Genomic DNA, 20,349 nt, shown 5'->3' with positions numbered 1-20,349 from the left:
CTCGCATCTCACATCTCACATCGTGCATCTGTTCATTCATTCATTCTATCTTCTAACCCCCTCAATTCACCCAGCCGATCACTCCTTGTGCATAGAGATATAGGCTCAGTACTATTGACTCGCACATCATGGTCAAGCTCAGCACTCTCAACGCTCTCCTTGCCCTCCCAGCCCTATCGCTAGTCCTCTCTTCACCCTTACTGGAATCCACCGATTCAGCTCAACTTCCACTAACCAATCTACTATCTTCATCTGCATCAGAACAACATGAGGTACATCCATCCATATTCGCCGCGTTGGATAAGCACGATGATCCTGTCGATGCATTGTTATCTCTCAAGCCAGAATTGGAGGATATGATGGCGGAGCGTAGGTTGTTGAGGATATTTGGCGAAGGCCCGAGAGAAGGTGTATGGATGACAGAAGGGGACAAATTGAGGTTGAGACGAGAGGGAAAGAAGTTTATGGATCTCACTGAGAGTCAGGACATGCTGGAGAGTAAGTTTATGGCGGGCAAAGCGAGTGAGTAGATTGTGTACCATCAAGCATCCCCCTCATTTGTAATGATGAGAATAGCTTACGGATCGACCGTCCCACTCATCGGTAGATACGCCTGAACTGACTCATCAGCGATACATCCGACCCATATTCCGTGATCTCAGTACATCCCACATGCACGATGTGCTCACCAAAGCAACGTCGTTCTTCAACCGATACTACCACGCTGAGACTGGTGTTCAATCCGCCAGATGGTTACACGATCACATTGCATCCATCATCGCTGCATCGCCTATCGGTGAATTCATCTCGCTGGAGTACCACACTCACAGGTTCCCTCAACCAAGTATCATAGCAAGATTCGAACCCCCCACTCGAAATGCCTCTTTGCCATTAACGATTATCGGCGCGCATCAAGACTCAGCCAACTATCTTTTCCCTCTGCTTCCAGCGCCCGGAGCCGATGACGATATGTCAGGATCGACTAGTATTTTAGAAGCTTTTAGAGCATTAGCAAATAGAGGATATATTCCTCAGAGAGGACCGGTAGAGTTTCACTGGTATGCTGCGGAAGAAGCTGGATTGTTGGGTAGTCAGGAGATCGTTGCGTATAAGAGGGGATTGCATGCTAACGTAGGGGCTATGATCGAGTTTGTGAGTGTTCATGGTCACAGCTTTCCAACTTCTGAGTTATGACTAAAGATTGTGACAGGATATGACTGCTTTTGTCGCTCGCAACACCACTCCACACATCTTCCTGCTTGAGAACGACGCAGATGACAACCTTACCAAGTGGGTTGTAAAGCTTGCAAAGGAATATGTGGACATTCCTGTCAACACTTCGTCTCTTGGGTGAGCCAGATTGTGTTCCTCGTCTTGCTATTTATGCCCCGTATGTTCAGCTGATCAAGCTGCCTCGATAGCGCTGGTGCTGGATCGGATTACATGTCATGGACTCAAGGTGGATACCCCGCCGCCTTCGCTGCCGAGGGAGATCCACTATCAGGTGGATTCCCGGGCGATTTCGATGGATACATTCATACGGACATGGACAAGATGGATATTGATGATGAGACTGGGTATTTCTCTTTAGAGGTGAGTCACCGCATACCGTTGTCATCTCCGAAACCCGGACTCGTCAAAAGAGTGGAGAGGCTGATCTGGATCTGGTCATTCCTTCCAGCACATGCTCGAGTTTTCCAAACTTGCCATAGCCTTTGCTGTCGAGCAAGCTGGATGGTCGGACAAGCATACGAGGGGCGATGACAACAAGAGATCTGCTTGGTGATTCTTGAGCTTGCGATGCACGAAAAGTTGTCACCAGCAGAGAAGGCATAGATGGTACGACCTTGTCAGCGGAAGTACGGACGTGTTGTACAGGACAGGTATGCATGTGAATCGCCGAGACCTCGATGTATCCGTCATGTCTACCACCAATCCAACAATCCAGGAGCTACTACAGCCAGGATACAAGTATTCATAACGTGTATCCAAGTATTAACCACCTTTGGGTTGGTCAAGCAGATCCAGGTATCTACGAAACCGACTATCATCCATGAGAGCAAGAAGGTGCCGAGGGGTTTGTATTGTCTCTGATATGATAGAGATAAGACCGCAATGCCTGCTGCCAGGTTTCGTCCTGCAAGACCGGGATAGAAGAGCACTTCAGGTTCACCAGCATTGAGAATCCCGAAAATGTGGGCCACTTCATGACAAACGGTTAGTCCCAGTGCCCGAACATGAATGAGCACAATCACTACAAGGGTTTATTTCACTCACTGTTCAATGGTTTGAAGATCCCATAAGCACCACTTCCTACAAGAGCTAAGCCAATGACGGGAGTGAAGCCTTGAATGACAGGTTTGAAAGAAGACATGCTGGTGCTGTGACCAAGAGCTTGATGATAGGTGCGTCCTAACGAAGTATTGGTGATCGGTTCAATGGGGACGAAGCAGTTGTGACGAAGGGAGATGAGATGAATAGACCGTTGTAATGCATCATCATGGGATCGCATATATCTATGAGCCCTTGCTTGAGGCGATGCAGGTATACAAACATGTACGACGTTTTTTCCAAAGTCGTTGCTTGACGATAACCTTCCCCGAGGCTTATCTCCCCCACTCAGATGAGCCTAACGGAGACGGAGTTGGAGGTCCGTGAAGATTGCTTCGGCCATTGTAGTGTTGTCTGTGTTTGTATACACGATCTAAATGGCGCTACTGTAGGTATTTCATTGAAAGGAGGTTGAAAAGGGCTACTTGAGATCTGAATGTTATCATACTCATATATGCTGATGTACGTTGCAGAATATCGTCGTCAGTCATACAGATGCTGGCATACAATCGTATTTACTCCTGTAGAACTTTTACTGCTCAGAGTACACGACGACGTTGACGACTAAATCCGATAAAATCGATCAAGCCCCAGGAACGATCGATGATCACGTTGATCCCAATTGTGGAGACCCCTGATTATCATCATTCGGTTTTACTCGTTTTACTTGCGATGGGTCAGTGGAGAGGTGGGGTATAGAGAGTCCGCACGGCTGGACGGTTGTATGGATCCGTCTTGACTACCTTGGATCCGTAGAGAGACTGGATATATAAGAAGGGATATGGTCTGTGAACAGAGGAAGGAGCAGAACATGCCATCACGACGAGAATTCAACGAACACCCCAAGATACAAAGAACAATCCACAGCTTCGACAGTGAGTAGAGCCTACTTCAACCTTGAGCGAGGCGTCCTTTATTGATCTTGTCTACAGTGCCAATCGCAATCACAGAACAATCGACTCTCCCTCGAGTAGGCATCAATGGCTTTGGTCGTATTGGTTGGTGTCGCTCTCATTGATGGGTAGACCATCTGATCGTCATTCGCTTACATGTATACATATACAGGTCGTGCTCTATTCAGACTCTTGCTAGAACGAGAAGATCTCTTACTAGTAGCTGTCAATCACACAGCTCACTCATCCGAACACCTGATGACGGCAATAATGCACGACTCAACACACGGGAAGTTCAAGCTTGGATCAGAATTATCTATATGTCCTTCCGACCACCCTGACCTCTTACAGCCTACGACCAACAACCCAAATCCATCTGCGCTGATCTTCCGTGGACGACTTATCCATCTGTTCTCCGAAAGAGATACCACAAAACTCGATTGGTCTTTGGCTGGAGCCGAGTACATCATGGAGTCTACCGGGAAATATACCACCAAGGAGAAGGCTGAAATGCACATCAAATACGGTAAAGCGAAGAAGGTATTGATTTCTGCTCCGAGCAAGGACACACTGAATTGCGTGTATGGAGTGAATCACCATGTGTATGAGGGAGTAGAGGACGTTTTGAGCAACGCATCTTGCACTGTGAGTCATCCAACCCAACAAGGTTCTTCTTTGCCAGAGAAACTGCCGCTTATGGTGAAAGTACGCAGACGAATTGTTTGGCTCCCGTAGCATTGGTCCTGCAGCGTGCGTTCGGAGTGGAAACGGGCATGATGACAACCATACATGCTAGTACTTCCAGTCAGAAAGTCTTGGATGGATTTAGCACGAAGGATATCAGACAAGGTGAGTAAGCTCTCACATGATTTTGGAGGAACATCAAACGTTAACAGCTAGCCATGCGAAGGTCGTTCGGCGATGGGAAACATAATTCCAGCCACTACAGGTGCTGCTCAAGCGGTAGTCAAGGTCTTGCCAGAGTTGGCCGGAAAGTTCCATGGTATGTACGATCTGCGGGACTTCAATTCCTCCTGATCGTAACGCAGACTAACAGCAGTGTTTAGGTATCTCCGTTAGAGTGCCCGTGACTAACGTCTCCCTTGTCGACCTCACCGTCACATTGTCCACACCGGTATCATCTAAGGAGGAGCTCATCAGACCATTCAGAGAAGCGGCAGCTAGGAGACCTATCCAATCCAGCACACCTCATCCCGATGGCCCAGCGTTATCGGGCGTTCTGGGTGTATCCGACGAGAAGCTCGTATCGTCAGATTACCTGTCTTCAACCCAAAGCAGTATACTGGACGTGGACGCTACGGTCATGTTGAATGACAGAACCGCAAAGATAGTAGCGTGGTACGATAATGAGTGGGGGTTCTCTTCCAGAAGTGAGTTATCAGTCGACGACCATGAACAGCACTTGGTGGTGGATAAGGCGCTGATTGGCTTGAACAGTGTGCGATCTCGTGGCTTATATGGCAAAGCGAACGGAATAATCGGATGTTTCAGATCATGTAGAGGGTGTCATAAGCGTAATCGAGTTGGTCCAGTATATAATCGCTGCTTAGAAATCCTTCCAGACTCCTATTAATGAGCCTTTTTTAGCACTGTTTACCGCGTAGTATGCCGGCGGTTAGATATAGTATCGTGACAGAGGGGTAGATATTGACAACCAGTCGATACCTTGTTTCGTTCATAGATCCTTGTTCCGTAAGGTGTGGTTTTGGAATCATATGTATCGAGTAAATTGTATCTCATCCCCGGACGAAAACTCTTTAGAGCTTTTCTGGAGTCAGTCATTACTGCTTTGTGGACAAGATTTAAGACTATTCAGAAACTCGCTCCCGCGGGCTGTGTATTGGTACAGAGCCCCACGCTTGAAATGTGAACGTGTCATATCAGGTACATGTATACCATCATCTCGTGTGTCAATCGCAAGCGGCCAAGCTGGATTATCCCAAAGTATAGAGATACCCTTGAAGGACTACCAAAACAAGTCTGAGGCTTCGATCTCGTGCTGGGATAGTTGATCAATGGTTGGTGGGAGGTCCGAAGTGGACTCTGTATCAGGTGGTGGGACATTTGAACCAGGAGTCATACCATCCACCATAATGGAATCCTGGTTAGGAGGTCCATTCTGTCTAACAGGGGAAATCCCCGATCCTTCATCGATAGGGGATTGTCCACGGGTCAAACTAGGTAGCGGGGGCTGTGAAAGGGCACTGGACGCCAAGAATTCGAGATTTGACACGGGATTAGGGGGCTGAGATGGCGCGGAGTAGTCTTGTATATCCTGGGTCATCCTCTCATTAACAGCGTAAACTGCAAAGAACCCATAATTAATTGCTGGGAAGGTCACAGAGGTTGTTCACTCACCCTGACTGGTGCTTCGCCGCTGAAAGAAAGTACCGGTATCATCTTTTGGGACTTCTTCACTCATCTCGTACAACTCTTGACGGAAATGCAGAAGATCGAGATAACTCCTCAATGGCCTAGCCTTCCACAGATCGACCAGCCTTTGCTTCTCGATGCTAACGGAAGGTGCGGGCGGTACAGGTTCATCGAGCTGTAGGAGCTAGATCAATGGAGGTCAAGGTCAAAGTCACAAGAAAAGCTCCCAGCCTACCTGATTGGGGGCCAATCTTCCTCTTAAACAGTCTTCTACACCTTCCACTCCTAAGACAAAGAATAAAGCGTTCTCTAATTGCTGTACGCGAAGCTCACTAGCTTTTGAGCTTCCCGGCGTTGGTCCCCTGGCGTGCGCCGGCCCGTCCAGGTCAGCGCAGAAGACGGTAGATTGCGTAGTCCAGCTGCTGTGCTCACCTTTTCTGACGTTTGCCAGGATACTCGCATTCATGACCAGCTTTTACACACAGCCCACAGCTTGGTCTCTCATGATCGCACTATTCACTGGTCCTTGATAACCTACTCACTACTCATCACAGATCATGCTGACTCACCTTCCTCTTCTTGGCTATACACCTCAGACACGCTCTGTCTGCCGTTGCCATAGCAATGATTCAACGGGCTCCGTTGTTTCCTTGATCAAAAGGTCACAAAGATGAAAACATACTGCGGAGTCACTTGACTCCCTTGTTTTGCTGTCTGAATATCCCACCCAATTTGGTGCTTCGGCGACATCCGACCCAATGTGCACCTCGGGATTTTCCCATTCTCGTGGAACATCTCCTCCCTTAGAACATTCAAGTCATGATGTATGCATACAGTCGGACGTACGGTCCTCAAGTCCGACTGCACTTTGGAGGCTCCAGATATCAGATGATGTATGGAAGTAGATTCGAAAACACGGGGGGCCGCATTGAATTACATCTGAATCTGGGGATGACAAAATGACCCCCTTAGATCTGAGTGGGGCAGGCCAATTCGAAAATCAATACGATCTCAAAGCACGAGATATTCGAAAAACAGAAGACGATGTGGTAATTCATTCACAAGTCTGACAGGTCTAAAAAGCATACTTGTGCACTAAGACCGATCAAGTCACCTGATTAAAAGTGTGTCAAGCCGAAAGGCAGATTTTCCGGGGGTTTCCGCAAGAAGAAGAAGAGGAAGATACCCGAACTGTGCACACCTGGTGCGATTGAGCGGTTTTCTTGGTTGTAGCTATTTTTGCGTAACTGCAGCCGGACGCGGAGCTTAAGGAACCAACAAGCAAAACGAAGAATTTCGAATCTGTCCAAGCGAGATAGGTTTTAGTGTGCTTCCCTATTTTACACCTTCACTTCACTTCGTTTAAGCGAACGTCTATGCTGCTGATAATCATAATGTTCATGCTGACGCATCCGTCTTGCCGTGATTGGTGGTCTCATATGGTTCCCATCCATGCTTCACCTGAGGGTGGGAAAAAGGGTAGTGGGGCAAGATGAAAGACACCGACCGACCCGAAGATGCAGTTCGTAAGCTCAAGAAAGGGGCGGCCGTGGATTACCAACCAGATTTTGGCGAGAAAATTCGATTTGGCTCTCAGTATGAATACTCGTAGTGATATACAGTGAAGACTACTCGCTCTTGCTATACATATCTGGACTTGTTCTCCTCTTCTTTCTTCTTTCTCCTTTTCCCTTCCATCCTTTGCACATTGCTCACTTTGCCAGTTATTCTCGCTGAAAAATGTCGACCAACGAAATCACTCAAGTTTACCCACAACCCGTTCAAGACAAAGATCTAGCCAATGCAGAAATAGCTGAAGGAGGATACCCATACGACGAATACCCACCATCAGGGAAAGATGTCGCCAACATCCCTGCCAATTCGTACGAAGTTGATCCCTTCAGCGCTCAAAGGGAGGAGAATGCAGAAGATTATGTAGATTTCAGATCGATGGGCTGGGTTCAAGCTGGTCTGGTGGCTACTGCTGAAGTGAGTCGTCGTCCCTTCATCTGCCTAGAGACTTTTGTGCGTTACGCTGACGAACCATACAGAACATCGCTTTGGGTGCACTTTCATACCCCTCCATCTTCTTGCGACTTGGTATGGTTGGAGGTTTGATCGCCAACATCGGTCTGGGTATTCTCGCCTATATCACCGCTTGGATCATGATCGATTTCAAGATGAAGCACATGGGTGTCATGCATTTCGCAGATGCTGGTGGTTTGATGTTCGGTAAATGGGGACGAAGAATCTTGGGTGCCGGTATGGTGGCCAAGGTGAGTTTTTGCGATCCCATTCATTGTGTTCCTCGTTTAGACTAGTTCGCTTTGGCTGATATCCCTTGGTACGTTGATAGAGTATCGGTCTAGGTGGATCACACGTGTTGGCCGGTAAACAGGCTTTGAACACCCTTAGTACCAACGCTATCTGCAGTGTCTGGTTTGCTCTTATCATCATGATCGTCAGCGTTATGGTGAGTATACCATCTCTTCCATCGAAGAATACATTCGTTGATATTCTCGATCTCGCAGATGTCCACCAACCGAGAATTTGGTAAACTCGCACCTCTCTCATGGTTATCAGTATCCTGCATCTTGATCGCGTGTATGATTACGATCGTTGCTACTGGTGTAAGTCCACTTCTGTCCTGGATATTACGTCGAAGCTGTACTCATTATTCTGGTTGATCAGGTACAAAGCCCCAGTGTCTTGGAGAAGAATGGTGTACCCATCCAATGGCATGCGGCGCCGACCAACCCAAATCTGATGGATGTCATCGGTGCCCTCACCAACATTGTCTTCGCTTACGGAGGTAACATGGGTGTATTCAGTTGGTGTTCCGAGGTGAGTGGATCATGAGATGTGTGCCCGTCGAAGCACAATGGCTTGAATTGACGTGCTATTTCAGATGAGAAACCCTAACGACTTCAAGAAATCCTTCCTTATCACTCAAGCCGGTGGTATTATCGTATACTGTATTGTTGGTGCTACAATCTACGCTTTTGGTGGTCAAGTGAGTATACCACACTCTATGATCGATCAACCAAGTCATCGCTAATATTCCTGCTCAACTTTTCAGTACGTCACGTCACCAGCATTCACAATGACTACCAAGCCCGTCCGAATCACCGCCTACGCCTTCGCTCTCGTCACAATCCTTATCTCAGGTATCGTCGGTCTCAACGTCGGAGCCAAGTTCCTCTACGTCAACACATTCCGAAAATCAAAATTGTTGACTTCAAAAGGTCTCAGAGCGAGATTGGCATGGATCGTCATCATCTTGGGCATGTGGATCATCGCATTCATCTTGGCGGAACTGATCCCATTCTTCAATCAACTTTTGACGATCGTCTCGTCATTGTTCAGTGTATGGTTCTCTTACGGTCTTTGCGGTGTCATTTGGTTCTACAACAAACACCCTTACTTCGCTAAGGACGGCGAGGTTAGACAAATTAGAGGATTCTGGAACTGGTTCTTCATGGGGTGCTCGGTCCTTTCTGTGAGTTGGCAGCCCTGCTTCCTTGTTTTCAGATTTGGTCAATCTGTCTTGTAGATCAGAGCTAATATGAGGTTGCCATCAGATCATTCTCAGTATCGCTATCACTCCTCTTGGTCTCTACAGTGCGGCTCAAGGTATCAAAGACGGAGTGAGTCAATCTCTAGCTGTTACACAAGGTATAGGTAAATTTGCTGACATCAAACCACCACAGTACTCCGCCGGTACTTTCAAGCACCCTTTCTCATGCTCATAAGCAGAGTCAGCCAGAATCGGGGATCGAAGGGGGCTGCAAGGATCCTGTTTAGCTGGGACGAAAACAAGCATTCCCTGTCTTCCGGGAAAGTTCAATCATGAATAAGATCGATCTTGCTCTCAACCCACGTTAATATTCGCATCTTCTGGAGGGGTATCAAAAAGTATAATCTGGCATTAACATCATCATTATCATTTTCATTGTAATTGTCCAAAAGTCAATCATACAGACAATTAGAAACATCAAACATCATCGCACATGCATATTTCTATCATAACGCTCATTATACGGTACTCACACACGGACATCATCATTTCTGAGATGCGCTTGCAATACAGCTGATTTCCAGTGCTTCCTTGCCAGAAAGTTTAACGAGGAGATCATTGATTCAGCTTCTAACCAAGAGAACAGTCCTGATACCCTTCCTATCGTCTGTCCACCATGCTAAACCAATAGCAGACAAGAAGAAGACGAAAGCGACAACTGAAGCACCATCAGTCAGGACAGACCTTCATTCAGGCATCGCTTGCTCAAATGATCACGAGAAAGAAGCTCACTTGCAGGCAACCTCTGATTATTCGTCTTATCCACTATCGGACCATCTACCACCTGAGGTATCCATACCGTTCCTAGGGATAGCTAATGATGAAAGGTCAGTCAATTTGAGAGACTTCACAAGGCTCAAGGTGAACGAAGCTCACAACAAGCTGGAATCCAAAGTACTTCACCTCATCTCCCTTTTGGAATAATTCAGAGAACAGCACTCTGAACAAACAAGTCAACACCGCCGTTGCGAGATTCACCAGTACCTGTCCGACATAGAACTCTGCACGATGCTTGAACCCTATTGGGCTATTGCTGTTCAAGCCGAACATGCACCACAGACAGACTACCGAGGGGATAGCGTAGCTTAGAATGGACCATTGACGGAGAGTGAGCGAGGTTCGCGGGAAGAGGAAGTAGAATAACATCGATCCGATTATTTGCGACAGGGTACCGGTTAGGGAATAGCATGTGTATTCGACAAGTGATGGGCGGATGATGAGGTTGAAAAGATTACCTATTTACTCGCTCTCATTAGCTCTGAACAGTGCGTATTACCCCAACCGATGAGGTCAAGTGAAGTTTGGGTGAAACGAAGCGAGGGAATTATGCCACTATCCTCACCAGTAACAGCTGAGAAAGCAAATATAGAATCGTTATAGATCGTCCAAGCCAAGAGAAACTTGAATGCTTCAGGGTATTTCCAAATTCCTTTGAACAGATCGATGACTACAGTAGGCCAGACTCAAGCATTAGCCACCATTCTCGTCTATCATCAGAATCGAGACAATGTACTCACAAGTATTGAGGGGGACCATCAACCATCCTTCTCCTTCCGCTCTCTTTTTCACATCCTTCGGGTTGGGGAGAAACCTCCACCCCGCCCCAGCTAGCAAGATGCATATCCCACCAGCAGTAGTGGTCATGTATAGCCCGGCATACATTGAAGCGTGGGCGTTGGCATGAGCTAGACCAATCGTGATCAAGAAAAAGATGGCCATCCCAATGTTCAAGGCGCTATTCCCAGCTACACTGATCTTCACTCCCTCTGTCTCTCGGACTCGGCGTGACTCGTCTGTCTCCATATCAGGCACGTGACCGGCAGGTGCAAGAGCCACTTGCGTATCAGACAACTCCGAAGAAGCTGCTGTCGCTACGATGGTCGTTGGAGATGGCGCTGCGATCTGCATAGTATAAGGAACGAAAATGTTCTGCCACGCTCCCGCCATGAAGCCGATAATGTTGAAAGAGACGTATAATCCTATCAGAGCGGTGTAATTGTGCAAGGTGTATTCAGTCAAGCCAGCGGCGGGCAACGCAAGAATACCGTACAGGATGGTGAACGAAATGTATTGTTCTCTCTTGAAAGCTGGTGGGAATCAGTGGTGAGTTAAGTTAAGGCGGCATTCGATCAACCATAACCCTCCGCGAGCAAGCTGTACTAGGCTGCTGAAGAGTTAGCCTGACTCACGAAGATAGTCGCCCCATCCGCAGATCAGAAGGGTCAAAGCGCCACTGACGCCGAACGAGATGGCATTGAGGAACTGTAAGTTAGTGCTGTATCAGCATTCTCTCACGACTTCTTTCTGTGAGAGAGCAGCATCTGTGATGCATTCGTGGAAAGACAAGACTCACGAGGAAAAGACTGGTCAAATTGACATCCCTACTACCAAATGGTACTCTACAAGGTAGCTCGAGGGATAGACATCCTGAACCAGGTGGCATGTCTGGGTTGTGCTGCGTCACCATACATTTCCATTAGCAAACACCATAACGCACAAAAAGGATACAGCTTACCCCTACGCTCGTATACGCGATCTGCTGGATCTGGTATACCATATAGGTAGTAGCCGATCCAAACACCGTTCCTATCTATGTAATGAATCATCTTCAGCTCAAAATAAAGGTATGAAGCGAGTTAAACAAAAAAGGATCCGGACGTACACCGAAACAAGTAGCAGAGAAAGCCAGATTATAATTCCTGATTTCTCTTTTGGAAACTGCAGTCTTAAGGTGTTGAGCAGGTCCATCAATCCCCCCATCGAGCATTATAGGTATCGCCGGTCTGACATCTTCGGCTTTGCCTTCATCGTTGATGGCGAGTTGACCCGCTCGTAGTCCCATCTGTGGTTGGTTATCCGTCATTTCAAGTTGAAAATATACTGCTGTTTCCTCCAAAGTAAATCATCCCTCTGTGATCTTTGTGATGATCCGAAAGAGAAGAATGTACACAATGAGCCTAAGCATGTTTATAAGCCTAAGCATATTTATATATTGTTGAATCGTATAGAGGGTGTCTATAAAACCAATCATATCTATGTGAGCCATTTTGACCATTATGCCTCACCTGGTGTATGGTCCTTTCCGGCTTGAACGAGCCTTGGCAACGAACAGATGGTAAAGTACTTAACCCTTCAGGTCCCTCGTTCTGCCTCAGATGAGTCATTTATTCCATACATACATGAAGAGGGGTATATTATCTGTATATGCAGGAGGTGCTCATTGGCCCAAAATCTATTTACATCTAGTCGTTTTCTTATCTATCTACAATCTAAATCATCTAATTTACAATGCACGAAACCATAATGTAGCAAGCAAGCAAGTGATGTTATTCTTTAATGTCTATGTACAATCAGTTCTCAGCCTCAATCATTCGTGTCGTTTCTTTTTCGATCTAATTCTTCGGTTTGGTATCCTTGCCCCAGATCATCTCAGCAGCATCGATCTCTTCGGGTGTCTTTCGTCTGACGAGGACGTGGAAATGGGACAAACCAGGGACGGATTGGAGGCGCTGGGGTTGAATCGCGAGGCGAAACTCAGCTTTCAAACATGTCTTTATCTTCAGACTCAAGTGTGACTCACCGGTGGATTGACAAACCACAAACACTCAAACCCTCTCACATCCCATAAAGCTTCAACCATCTTTTGGACCTCTTGACCGCCTTTCGAGACGTATTGTTTACCCGCGCCTCTCCTGAATTCATCTCCACCAAATTTCAGATCCACAGCTAACCAACTATCCTCGTTGAAGTCGCTTAACTCGGTAGCTCCCCACCCGAGAGGTCTCTGAAAGTTGGCTGAAGTACCATTAGGTATAGAAGGGGGACATGAGGGGTCTTCAGACGGTTTGACGGGAGCAGCGAAGGGAAGGATACCGGTAAATCCACCTAAACCCTCTTCTTCAATTTTGGTCCATAAGGACGGGTCGTCGTTTACTAATGACCTGTGAGCGACGGGGACCTACACAGCATGAAAACGATTAAGCGACCTATCTTTGTGGGTGAGGGAACGGGTATCACTTGTCCCGGAAACATAGTCTGACTCACCTTTGACCACACACAGAAATGTCTAACACCATGAGGGATGTTGTATGGCCAATCATTGGTCAATACCGCATACTTGCTCTCATCGAAGCCCTTCTCCGAGTCATACGTAAGGTACTCGTATGGAATCGAAGACGATGAGCCGTTCGAGTCAAAGGTGGGTTCAGGCGCCGATTGGGGGAAAGGGAGTCGACCTCGTCTTAAGTAATTTTCTATAGAGTGATCGTATCGTCAGCTCAGCTCGGCGTTGGTTTGCAAATGATAGCGTAGCCATTATGCATTATGACCAGATCATATCTGGATCATGACGAGATTGTAATGAGATCCTAACACGACCAGAACTTACCGGTAGATCCATACTTCTCCTTGATACCTTTGATCCAAGTGTTATATCTAGCTTGCATCTGCTTGTTTCTCATGAGGCATTCTAGTTTACCGCTGACTGTAGATGTGATCGGTTTCAGCATCGGCTTCAGTCCGAGAACTACTATATGGTCTACACAAGCTGAAGCCATGCTCACCGATGATGTCTTTGAGCTCTCCCCAAGTGAACATCTTTGGATACGCATCCAATTCTTCCTGAGTAGGTAAACCAGTGATCTCTGCGGAGGCATCGTGAGCCCTTGGACCGGGATATCGCCTGTCATTGAGGTAGAACACTTCTGACATTTTGGTTGTTGGTCGAGTGGCGGGGGATAAGGATGTTCTAGCAAGTCGTGAAAGGGGGATAGAGAAGCAGAAGAAGAGGATGTTGATGAAAGGAATACGTGGTTGTATAAGATAAATAATGAAAATCTCAAATCCAAACATGGAACATGGAACATGAAACATGAACATGAGGCTGAATGAAACCAACCCACGGTTTAACACGTCATCACATGGGAATAGGGTATTAGCCGAATGACCACTGGTAAGTGCCCGTATCGTGAGCGTCGGCGTTTATTTCAGCCGGACGGGTACTTCGGGGTTATCGCCGACGGTGCGGGTTAGTGCCACTTTCACTGAATTCAGCTTGCTATGTAACGGGATTAAATGAATTGCCGATGGCCTGGTTATATGGTGAATGCAGTATGGTGTATGGTGTATGGTGCATGGCTGTATGGGGGTTCGGTGTGTTCCCTCTCTTTTGGCTCTTTGGTTCAGGACGCAGGCGTTGGCAGAAACCTCGAATTTTAGTTGAAAGATATCATAGATATCATACTCATACCTTCTACCCAACCATCAAGGACAATACGTGAGTGAACCATCATATATCATATCATCATCATCGTATCTACTCGTACTCATCGCTGACATAAAATATACTCTAGATCTTCAAAATGGTACGTTGAGTTGTCTTCGATTGGGTCATTGTCAGTGGAAAGTGGAATAGGATGGATAGATTCGAGGGTGGGGCAAGGAAGGAAGTTGTCACAGGAACAAGGAGACTATCTGGCTGGATATATCTGGAGGGAATGATGGATGAGCATAGGAGACGTCTCAAGATAGAAGAAATTGACACTATGATGGAGATATCGTGGTTGGAAGGGCATTGGGATATAGACGGGACATGGAAGGAGGACATAAGACTGATAGGATTCTTCTCTTCCAATAGGCCGACAAAACCGCCGCCGTCAACCCTATGAAGGAGCTCAAGATTGACAAATTGGTCATCAGTGGGTTGTCTGTTTATTGTCAGGATTGGGAGCTATGCTGATCAACCGATATCATCTTACCTCTGTTATCTATCGGTTCTTTCACCCAAATTTGCATTACCCATCAATCAACCTCTCATCGCTCAAACGTCCCATCTACGATCAACAGACATCTCCGTCGGTGAATCTGGTGATAGATTGACCCGAGCCGCCAAAGTGTTGGAACAACTTACCGGTCAAACACCCGTCACCTCAAAGGCCAGATACACCATCCGATCTTTCCAAATCAGAAGAAACGAAAAGATCGCCGTGCACGTCACCATCCGAGGTCCCAAGGCTGAGGAAGTTTTGGAGAGAGCTTTGAAAGTCAAGGAGTACGAGTTGAGAAAGAGGTGGGTTAATTGTTCTTTTCAAGTGATGGAGTAGCAGTGGAGGGATATGTTAGAGAAGGTCGAGTTTGAGGGGTCAAGAAGGATAGGTCCATTCAGCCGGAACAAACTCAGATGCGTTGTGAAGGACTGAGGAGGAGTAGTGCAGAACGACGTTGAATCATGGTGTATCGAGATGAGACCTGTAGACGGTTCATCAATACTTGTGCTGATATCTCATTTTCTCTCCCACAGAAACTTCTCTGAGACCGGTAACTTCGGTTTCGGTATCGAGGAACACATCGACTTGGGTATCAAATACGACCCAGGAATCGGTATCTTCGGTATGGACTTGTGAGTGCCGCTGTCATTGTCTTCTCACGCTCGAAACAGATCTCTATAATGGTTCATCATATGGATGATTGCACCATTGTACTCTCTTATCCTCCTATACATCACATCTTGATCCGACATGGCGTCATACTGATACCCATCTTTCATCACAGCTTCGTTGTCATGGGTAGACCAGGTATGAGAGTAGCTCGACGAAAGCACGCTGTCGGTAAGATCGGTGCTTCTCACCGAGTCCGACCTGAACAGTGAGTATTGTTTCTTGGTTTGCCCCATCACATGACCATTTCATTTTGCCCATCCGTCATTCCATCTTCACATGACCGACAATTATCCTCAACCATGCACATTGCTGATTTCTTTGCTTTTGCAGCACCGTCGCTTGGTTCAAGCAACGATTCGATGGTATCGTCTCACGATAAATCTTTCCTCTCTGCTTTTTCGATAAACTTTTTACATAGGGTAGTTTATTACTAAGACGAAAGGTTGGATTGGGATGTATTGCATATACGACATCAGTTTCAGCACCAAATGTGGCAAGGCATGGGAACATTAACGGCCGTCATCGCTTACTAACACTAACATTGCTATACTCTAAGCGTTCAATTACTTCTGTGAAGTGGATATCAGCGATTATAATCGCTTGCGAGTCAACTGTGTTCTCAAAACCAGTCATACCTAATATATCTGCATACTCTATACACCCACAAGCATGACTATTACAAATTGACCAGACCAAATCGTATACATAAGCAAATACGCCGATCCCACGCCCAACATATATATACTTTTGAATGGATACTCCCCTTTCCGGCTCATGCTCACCTGACTAATGCAACCCCATAATTTAATCAAACAAACTCGTATCCCCCGTATCCATATCCACATGCCCATCCTTCTCATCGCCCACGACCATGTCCTTGTTATTTCCACTCCAGGTATTCCAAACCTCCATATCATCCAATATCATACCCCCATCATCAGCAGTGAACAACGTAGGGCTCTGCATCTCTCCCTGCCCAACTTGTATGGTAGGCGAGGGAGCTCTTGAACTCGTCGTTGACATCAGTGTTCTCAAGGATGGTTTACGGATCTTGGTAGGTGCTAGGAATGGTGTGTAGGCACCAGTACCTGCTGTGGGGACGGGTGATTGGATTTGTTGAGATTGTATTTGAGAAGTGTTTATTCGGAGATGACTTGGGTTGGAGAGGTTTGAAAGGGACCTTTGGGTGGTGGTACAGGCACTACCTCCGACTTGTGTGTTCTTGGATAACTGCGACTGGTTCAGAGTCGAAGGTACGGAAGTCGAGGATGTATCGATAGCATTCCGTTGCCTCTGTTCTGCTCTTGATGCATCTTCGACACCTTCACTCTCCTCTCTTACCCCACTCAGCCCATTTCTTGCCCTACTGATATTACCCTCAGACCCTGCATTGGTACTGTCATTCCCAAAATCAAACTCAAACTGCTTGATCGGACTGACAGCTCGAGAGAACGGATCGTCCCTCCCACCCACAAGCGAATAAGGGAATGATCCAACAGGAGTCTTAGGGTAGAGCGGACTAGTCTTGCCTGGGCCTTGTTCTTTGTCAACTGCCTCTGCACTTGGATTGAGAGGTAATCTTTGCCCGTCGATCCACTGGGATTGTTGTGGTAGGGAGAGGGCATTTGAGATGGCAGCTACGAGGTTCGATGATGGGTTAGTGATGGTGGAAGTGGGTTTGGGGAATGGCGGGTATGTTATCGATTGAGCATGGGTCGATGAAGGTGGATGATGGATCAGGCCATCGCCTGTAGTGCCAGTCGATAAGAGTTTTTGAGGTAATGGTGGAAGAAGGTTCTTGTGGTCAGTTTGAGCGTGAATGTGATGAGGTAAATGTGGGAACTTAGCTCGAGTGTGGTTAGTCTTCGCGAACTGGATACTCCCGGAAGCTTGAGAAGCTATAGGAGCTGGAGTGACTGAGTTTGAAAATCGGTTGTTCTTGTTAGTACCGCTATTACCACCATCACTTGAAGGCGGATAAGGGACGCCAGTAGCGGTGTACTTTGATGATCGTCTCTTGTATGGTCCTCTTGAGAATGACAAGTCAACGTATCAGTATCAAACAAAGCTGAGCAACCATACAAGACGACGGTGCTCGTAAACAGCGAGTCACATGTACGAGACATAAGTGACATCATGTGAGTACGAGGCTGTGAGATCGGTGAGGCTTTTCAATGATCGAGAACAAAACGGCAAGACATATCCCCCAACTCACCTCTTCACACCTGTTTTCCTCGGCTTGCGAGTCGAGTCGATACAATCGGTCAGACCGTACTTCACACATCGCTCGCAGGGTCTGCGGATTACTCCTCAATCAGTATCTATCCAGCGCAATCGTGCAGAATTGAGATAAATTTCAAAGACCTCACCTCGTATTCGAACATTTTTTACAAGCCTTTTGACAATGCGTACAAGCGATCCTAACTTGTATTCTCTTCTTCCTACCGCCTGGTCCTGCTCCAGGAGCATTATCCATATCAGTATCATCATGATCATGATCGTTACCAATATCGTCGTCATTTGGCCGCTTGCCTGCGGGGGCCAAAGAGGCGGTATGGATTGTAGGAGACATCATGATCTGGTCCATGTCCATGGGTGTATTGAATTGCCCCGGACTCGCTGCCTCATTCGGGAATTGCGCAGACTGAGGTGAAATGTATTGTAGAGAACTCGTTGTGGGAGGCCGAGCTGTTGAGTCGTAGAACCCGGACGAAGACGGTGTGAAGTCCATCGGAGAGACCTGTTTGAGTTCGAATGTCAGCGCGGGCAAGTTTCAATGTCGGGTGTGTCCTCTTCTATTCATATACCCACCTGATTATCAAATGCTTGATCCGATACCTGTGGCTGCTGCTGATGAGCATTGTTCTGCTGCTGCTGCTGCTGGAACGAGAAGAACGCCTGAGCGGTCTGGGGCTAGGTAAGTGAAGACATCAGTCATTGTGCGAGTGCTCAAGCGGCAGAGCAGTCGTTCGGGTGGAAGTGCTATACTGTGACTCACAGAATCCCAAATGTTTTGGCTAGCCCCCTCGACATCCCCATTACCCGCTTGCACGACCATCTTCTTCATGATCGGTGAAGTGGGCATCGCCATGGTTCCTCTCTGTTGTACCGTGCCGACGGGCAGACCTCTAGATGGCCTGGTGATGATATTGGGATTCAGGTTAAGGTTAGGATTCAGATTGATGTTGGGGTTCAGTCGCGAGGATATTTGAGGGATGTACGCGGTATCTGAGAAATGTCTGTTCATCCTTGGTCAATGGGTTTGATATTCTCAATCAGACGGTTCCGTCAGTTTGGATCAGCGGGTAGTGATTGGTAAGTTCGCCTGTATTCATGGAGTGGCAAGGAGTCTTCGCCAGGAGCAATTCGCTGGCAAGTAGGCCAGGTCCTATGAGTATTCGTCTACATCGTAGTGATGGGTCAACTCATCGTTGGTATCATCTCATCTTGGTGAAAAGGACCTACCGTCAAGATGGGTCTGGTAACAACAATGAGATCTTTGACTGTATTGGTATGGAGCAGATCGTTGGGTAATATTCCGAATGGGTTAGTGTTTCGATTGGGTGAGATTGTAAATTCACAGACATTCGGAATGATGGGGGAAAGAAAACAACTCCGATTGAAATCGGTCTTGAATAAATAGTGTCAGTGGGGAGATGTAGGTCAAAAGGTATGTTAGGCGGGGTTGTAATATGTTGACTACGATCCTTTCATTCATCGTTCCTTTGGTGTGAGATAAATGAAAGGATCGATAGGTTTGAGAGTGCAACAAATGTCTGAATCGAGTCAGTCGAGATTGTGAAATCGGAGATTGGTCAGTCCTCATGTGCAATAATGTCAAGTAATGAAAGGATAGGTTGGATGATTGGGAATAAGATGGCAGCAAGGTCGAGAACGTGATGCATTATTGGGGATGTATGGTTGGTTTTGTCAAATTCGATAGGTGATATAATGCATTTGTTCGTGATTGAGTGTCTTACAATTACAACCTTACGATTACAACAATACATATAATAGAGCAATTCTTCGCTACTATTTGGGATCAATGATCTACAAGGTGAAATGATCGAATCGCTCTGGAATTGTGAATTCAGAGTCAGCCATCTGAACTATTCCAGTTTAAATGAGTTCAAAACAATGGAAGTAATGATGTGGTTTATCAGATAGTCCGTTGAGAGCAACGGCCCGTCGTACTCATGATGATATCGTGTGGTGATATCGAGTCGACGGACCCTGGGTCAAGAGGTGCCAATGGGGCAAATGTGCCGCTCTTCATTTATGATCAGGGAAAAGGAGATAGAGGTAGGTGTGGACATGGCAGGCGATGAGGTTAGATGTATAAGGAAATGAGTCTAAGAATGAGGAGAATGGCGAGCGGAGATAGGCGGGAGGGAGATGAATAAGAAGGGGTAAGTCAGACAAGGGGAGGGACGGAAGGAGACGGGGGGGACAGACCAAGATGGAACGAGGAAGGAAGTGAGGGGGGAGGGAGGGGAGAGGGAGGGGAAAAGGGCGATGTTGATATGGATAGGAACCGCAAATGTGCCAGTGTGATTGTGACAGCGGTCGAAGAGCAGAAAGACACTCACAAGTCAGCGATCTACCGAGACCAGATCATAGTCGTGCAGATGCAGGACATTGATCATGAATAGATAATACAAAAGAAGAGACAGAAAGGAGAGAGAAAGAAAAAGGAACACATCGAGACAGAGAGACA

General features: G+C 46.9%; 9 protein-coding genes across 9 annotated transcripts; 4 read left to right on the top strand and 5 right to left on the bottom strand.

The window, feature by feature from the left end:
* Positions 1-128: 128 nt before the first annotated feature.
* On the top strand, positions 129-1,786 carry I302_100024 (uncharacterized protein; the record flags this gene model as incomplete). Its single annotated transcript, XM_019190045.1, has 5 exons — positions 129-522; positions 608-1,152; positions 1,211-1,350; positions 1,422-1,593; positions 1,682-1,786. The coding sequence occupies 5 exons, from the start codon at positions 129-131 to the stop codon at positions 1,784-1,786; spliced, it is 1,356 nt and encodes a 451-aa protein (XP_019046793.1).
* A 139-nt stretch (positions 1,787-1,925) lies between these two features.
* Positions 1,926-2,374, bottom strand: I302_100023 (uncharacterized protein; the record flags this gene model as incomplete). Its single annotated transcript, XM_019190044.1, has 2 exons — positions 1,926-2,203; positions 2,278-2,374. The coding sequence occupies 2 exons, from the start codon at positions 2,372-2,374 to the stop codon at positions 1,926-1,928; spliced, it is 375 nt and encodes a 124-aa protein (XP_019046792.1).
* A 768-nt stretch (positions 2,375-3,142) lies between these two features.
* Positions 3,143-4,723, top strand: I302_100022 (glyceraldehyde-3-phosphate dehydrogenase, type I; the record flags this gene model as incomplete). The annotated part of the gene is made up of 7 exons (XM_065869007.1): positions 3,143-3,206; positions 3,264-3,329; positions 3,397-3,869; positions 3,938-4,073; positions 4,135-4,227; positions 4,292-4,615; positions 4,683-4,723. 7 exons carry the CDS (start codon positions 3,143-3,145, stop codon positions 4,721-4,723), a joined length of 1,197 nt encoding a protein of 398 aa, XP_065725079.1.
* A 488-nt stretch (positions 4,724-5,211) lies between these two features.
* Positions 5,212-6,238, bottom strand: I302_100021 (uncharacterized protein; the record flags this gene model as incomplete). The annotated part of the gene is made up of 5 exons (XM_019190042.1): positions 5,212-5,549; positions 5,604-5,793; positions 5,854-5,980; positions 6,051-6,130; positions 6,188-6,238. 5 exons carry the CDS (start codon positions 6,236-6,238, stop codon positions 5,212-5,214), a joined length of 786 nt encoding a protein of 261 aa, XP_019046790.1.
* Positions 6,239-7,358: 1,120 nt separating this feature from the next.
* I302_100020 (uncharacterized protein) lies at positions 7,359-9,370 on the top strand (the record flags this gene model as incomplete). Its single annotated transcript, XM_019190041.2, has 9 exons — positions 7,359-7,607; positions 7,670-7,894; positions 7,975-8,091; positions 8,150-8,248; positions 8,310-8,462; positions 8,527-8,631; positions 8,698-9,117; positions 9,200-9,265; positions 9,329-9,370. 9 exons carry the CDS (start codon positions 7,359-7,361, stop codon positions 9,368-9,370), a joined length of 1,476 nt encoding a protein of 491 aa, XP_019046789.2.
* Positions 9,371-9,758: 388 nt separating this feature from the next.
* On the bottom strand, positions 9,759-12,058 carry I302_100019 (uncharacterized protein; the record flags this gene model as incomplete). The annotated part of the gene is made up of 9 exons (XM_019190040.1): positions 9,759-9,853; positions 9,928-10,009; positions 10,072-10,430; positions 10,538-10,642; positions 10,713-11,282; positions 11,385-11,457; positions 11,549-11,650; positions 11,711-11,785; positions 11,858-12,058. 9 exons carry the CDS (start codon positions 12,056-12,058, stop codon positions 9,759-9,761), a joined length of 1,662 nt encoding a protein of 553 aa, XP_019046788.1.
* A 529-nt stretch (positions 12,059-12,587) lies between these two features.
* On the bottom strand, positions 12,588-13,905 carry I302_100018 (uncharacterized protein; the record flags this gene model as incomplete). Its single annotated transcript, XM_019190039.1, has 5 exons — positions 12,588-12,704; positions 12,776-13,153; positions 13,240-13,448; positions 13,583-13,678; positions 13,758-13,905. 5 exons carry the CDS (start codon positions 13,903-13,905, stop codon positions 12,588-12,590), a joined length of 948 nt encoding a protein of 315 aa, XP_019046787.1.
* Positions 13,906-14,857: 952 nt separating this feature from the next.
* I302_100017 (60S ribosomal protein uL5) lies at positions 14,858-16,011 on the top strand (the record flags this gene model as incomplete). The annotated part of the gene is made up of 5 exons (XM_019190038.2): positions 14,858-14,891; positions 15,040-15,262; positions 15,494-15,592; positions 15,745-15,837; positions 15,963-16,011. The coding sequence occupies 5 exons, from the start codon at positions 14,858-14,860 to the stop codon at positions 16,009-16,011; spliced, it is 498 nt and encodes a 165-aa protein (XP_019046786.2).
* Positions 16,012-16,436: 425 nt separating this feature from the next.
* On the bottom strand, positions 16,437-18,879 carry I302_100016 (uncharacterized protein; the record flags this gene model as incomplete). The annotated part of the gene is made up of 5 exons (XM_019190037.1): positions 16,437-17,661; positions 17,848-17,928; positions 18,002-18,372; positions 18,444-18,545; positions 18,631-18,879. 5 exons carry the CDS (start codon positions 18,877-18,879, stop codon positions 16,437-16,439), a joined length of 2,028 nt encoding a protein of 675 aa, XP_019046785.1.
* Positions 18,880-20,349: the final 1,470 nt, after the last annotated feature.

The sequence above is a fragment of the Kwoniella bestiolae genome, chromosome 1, assembly GCF_000512585.2.
Source record: "Kwoniella bestiolae CBS 10118 chromosome 1, complete sequence".
Lineage (NCBI taxonomy): Eukaryota > Fungi > Basidiomycota > Tremellomycetes > Tremellales > Cryptococcaceae > Kwoniella > Kwoniella bestiolae.
The sequence above is the reverse complement of the archived record's forward strand: the minus strand, read 5'-3'. Positions and strand labels throughout refer to the sequence as shown.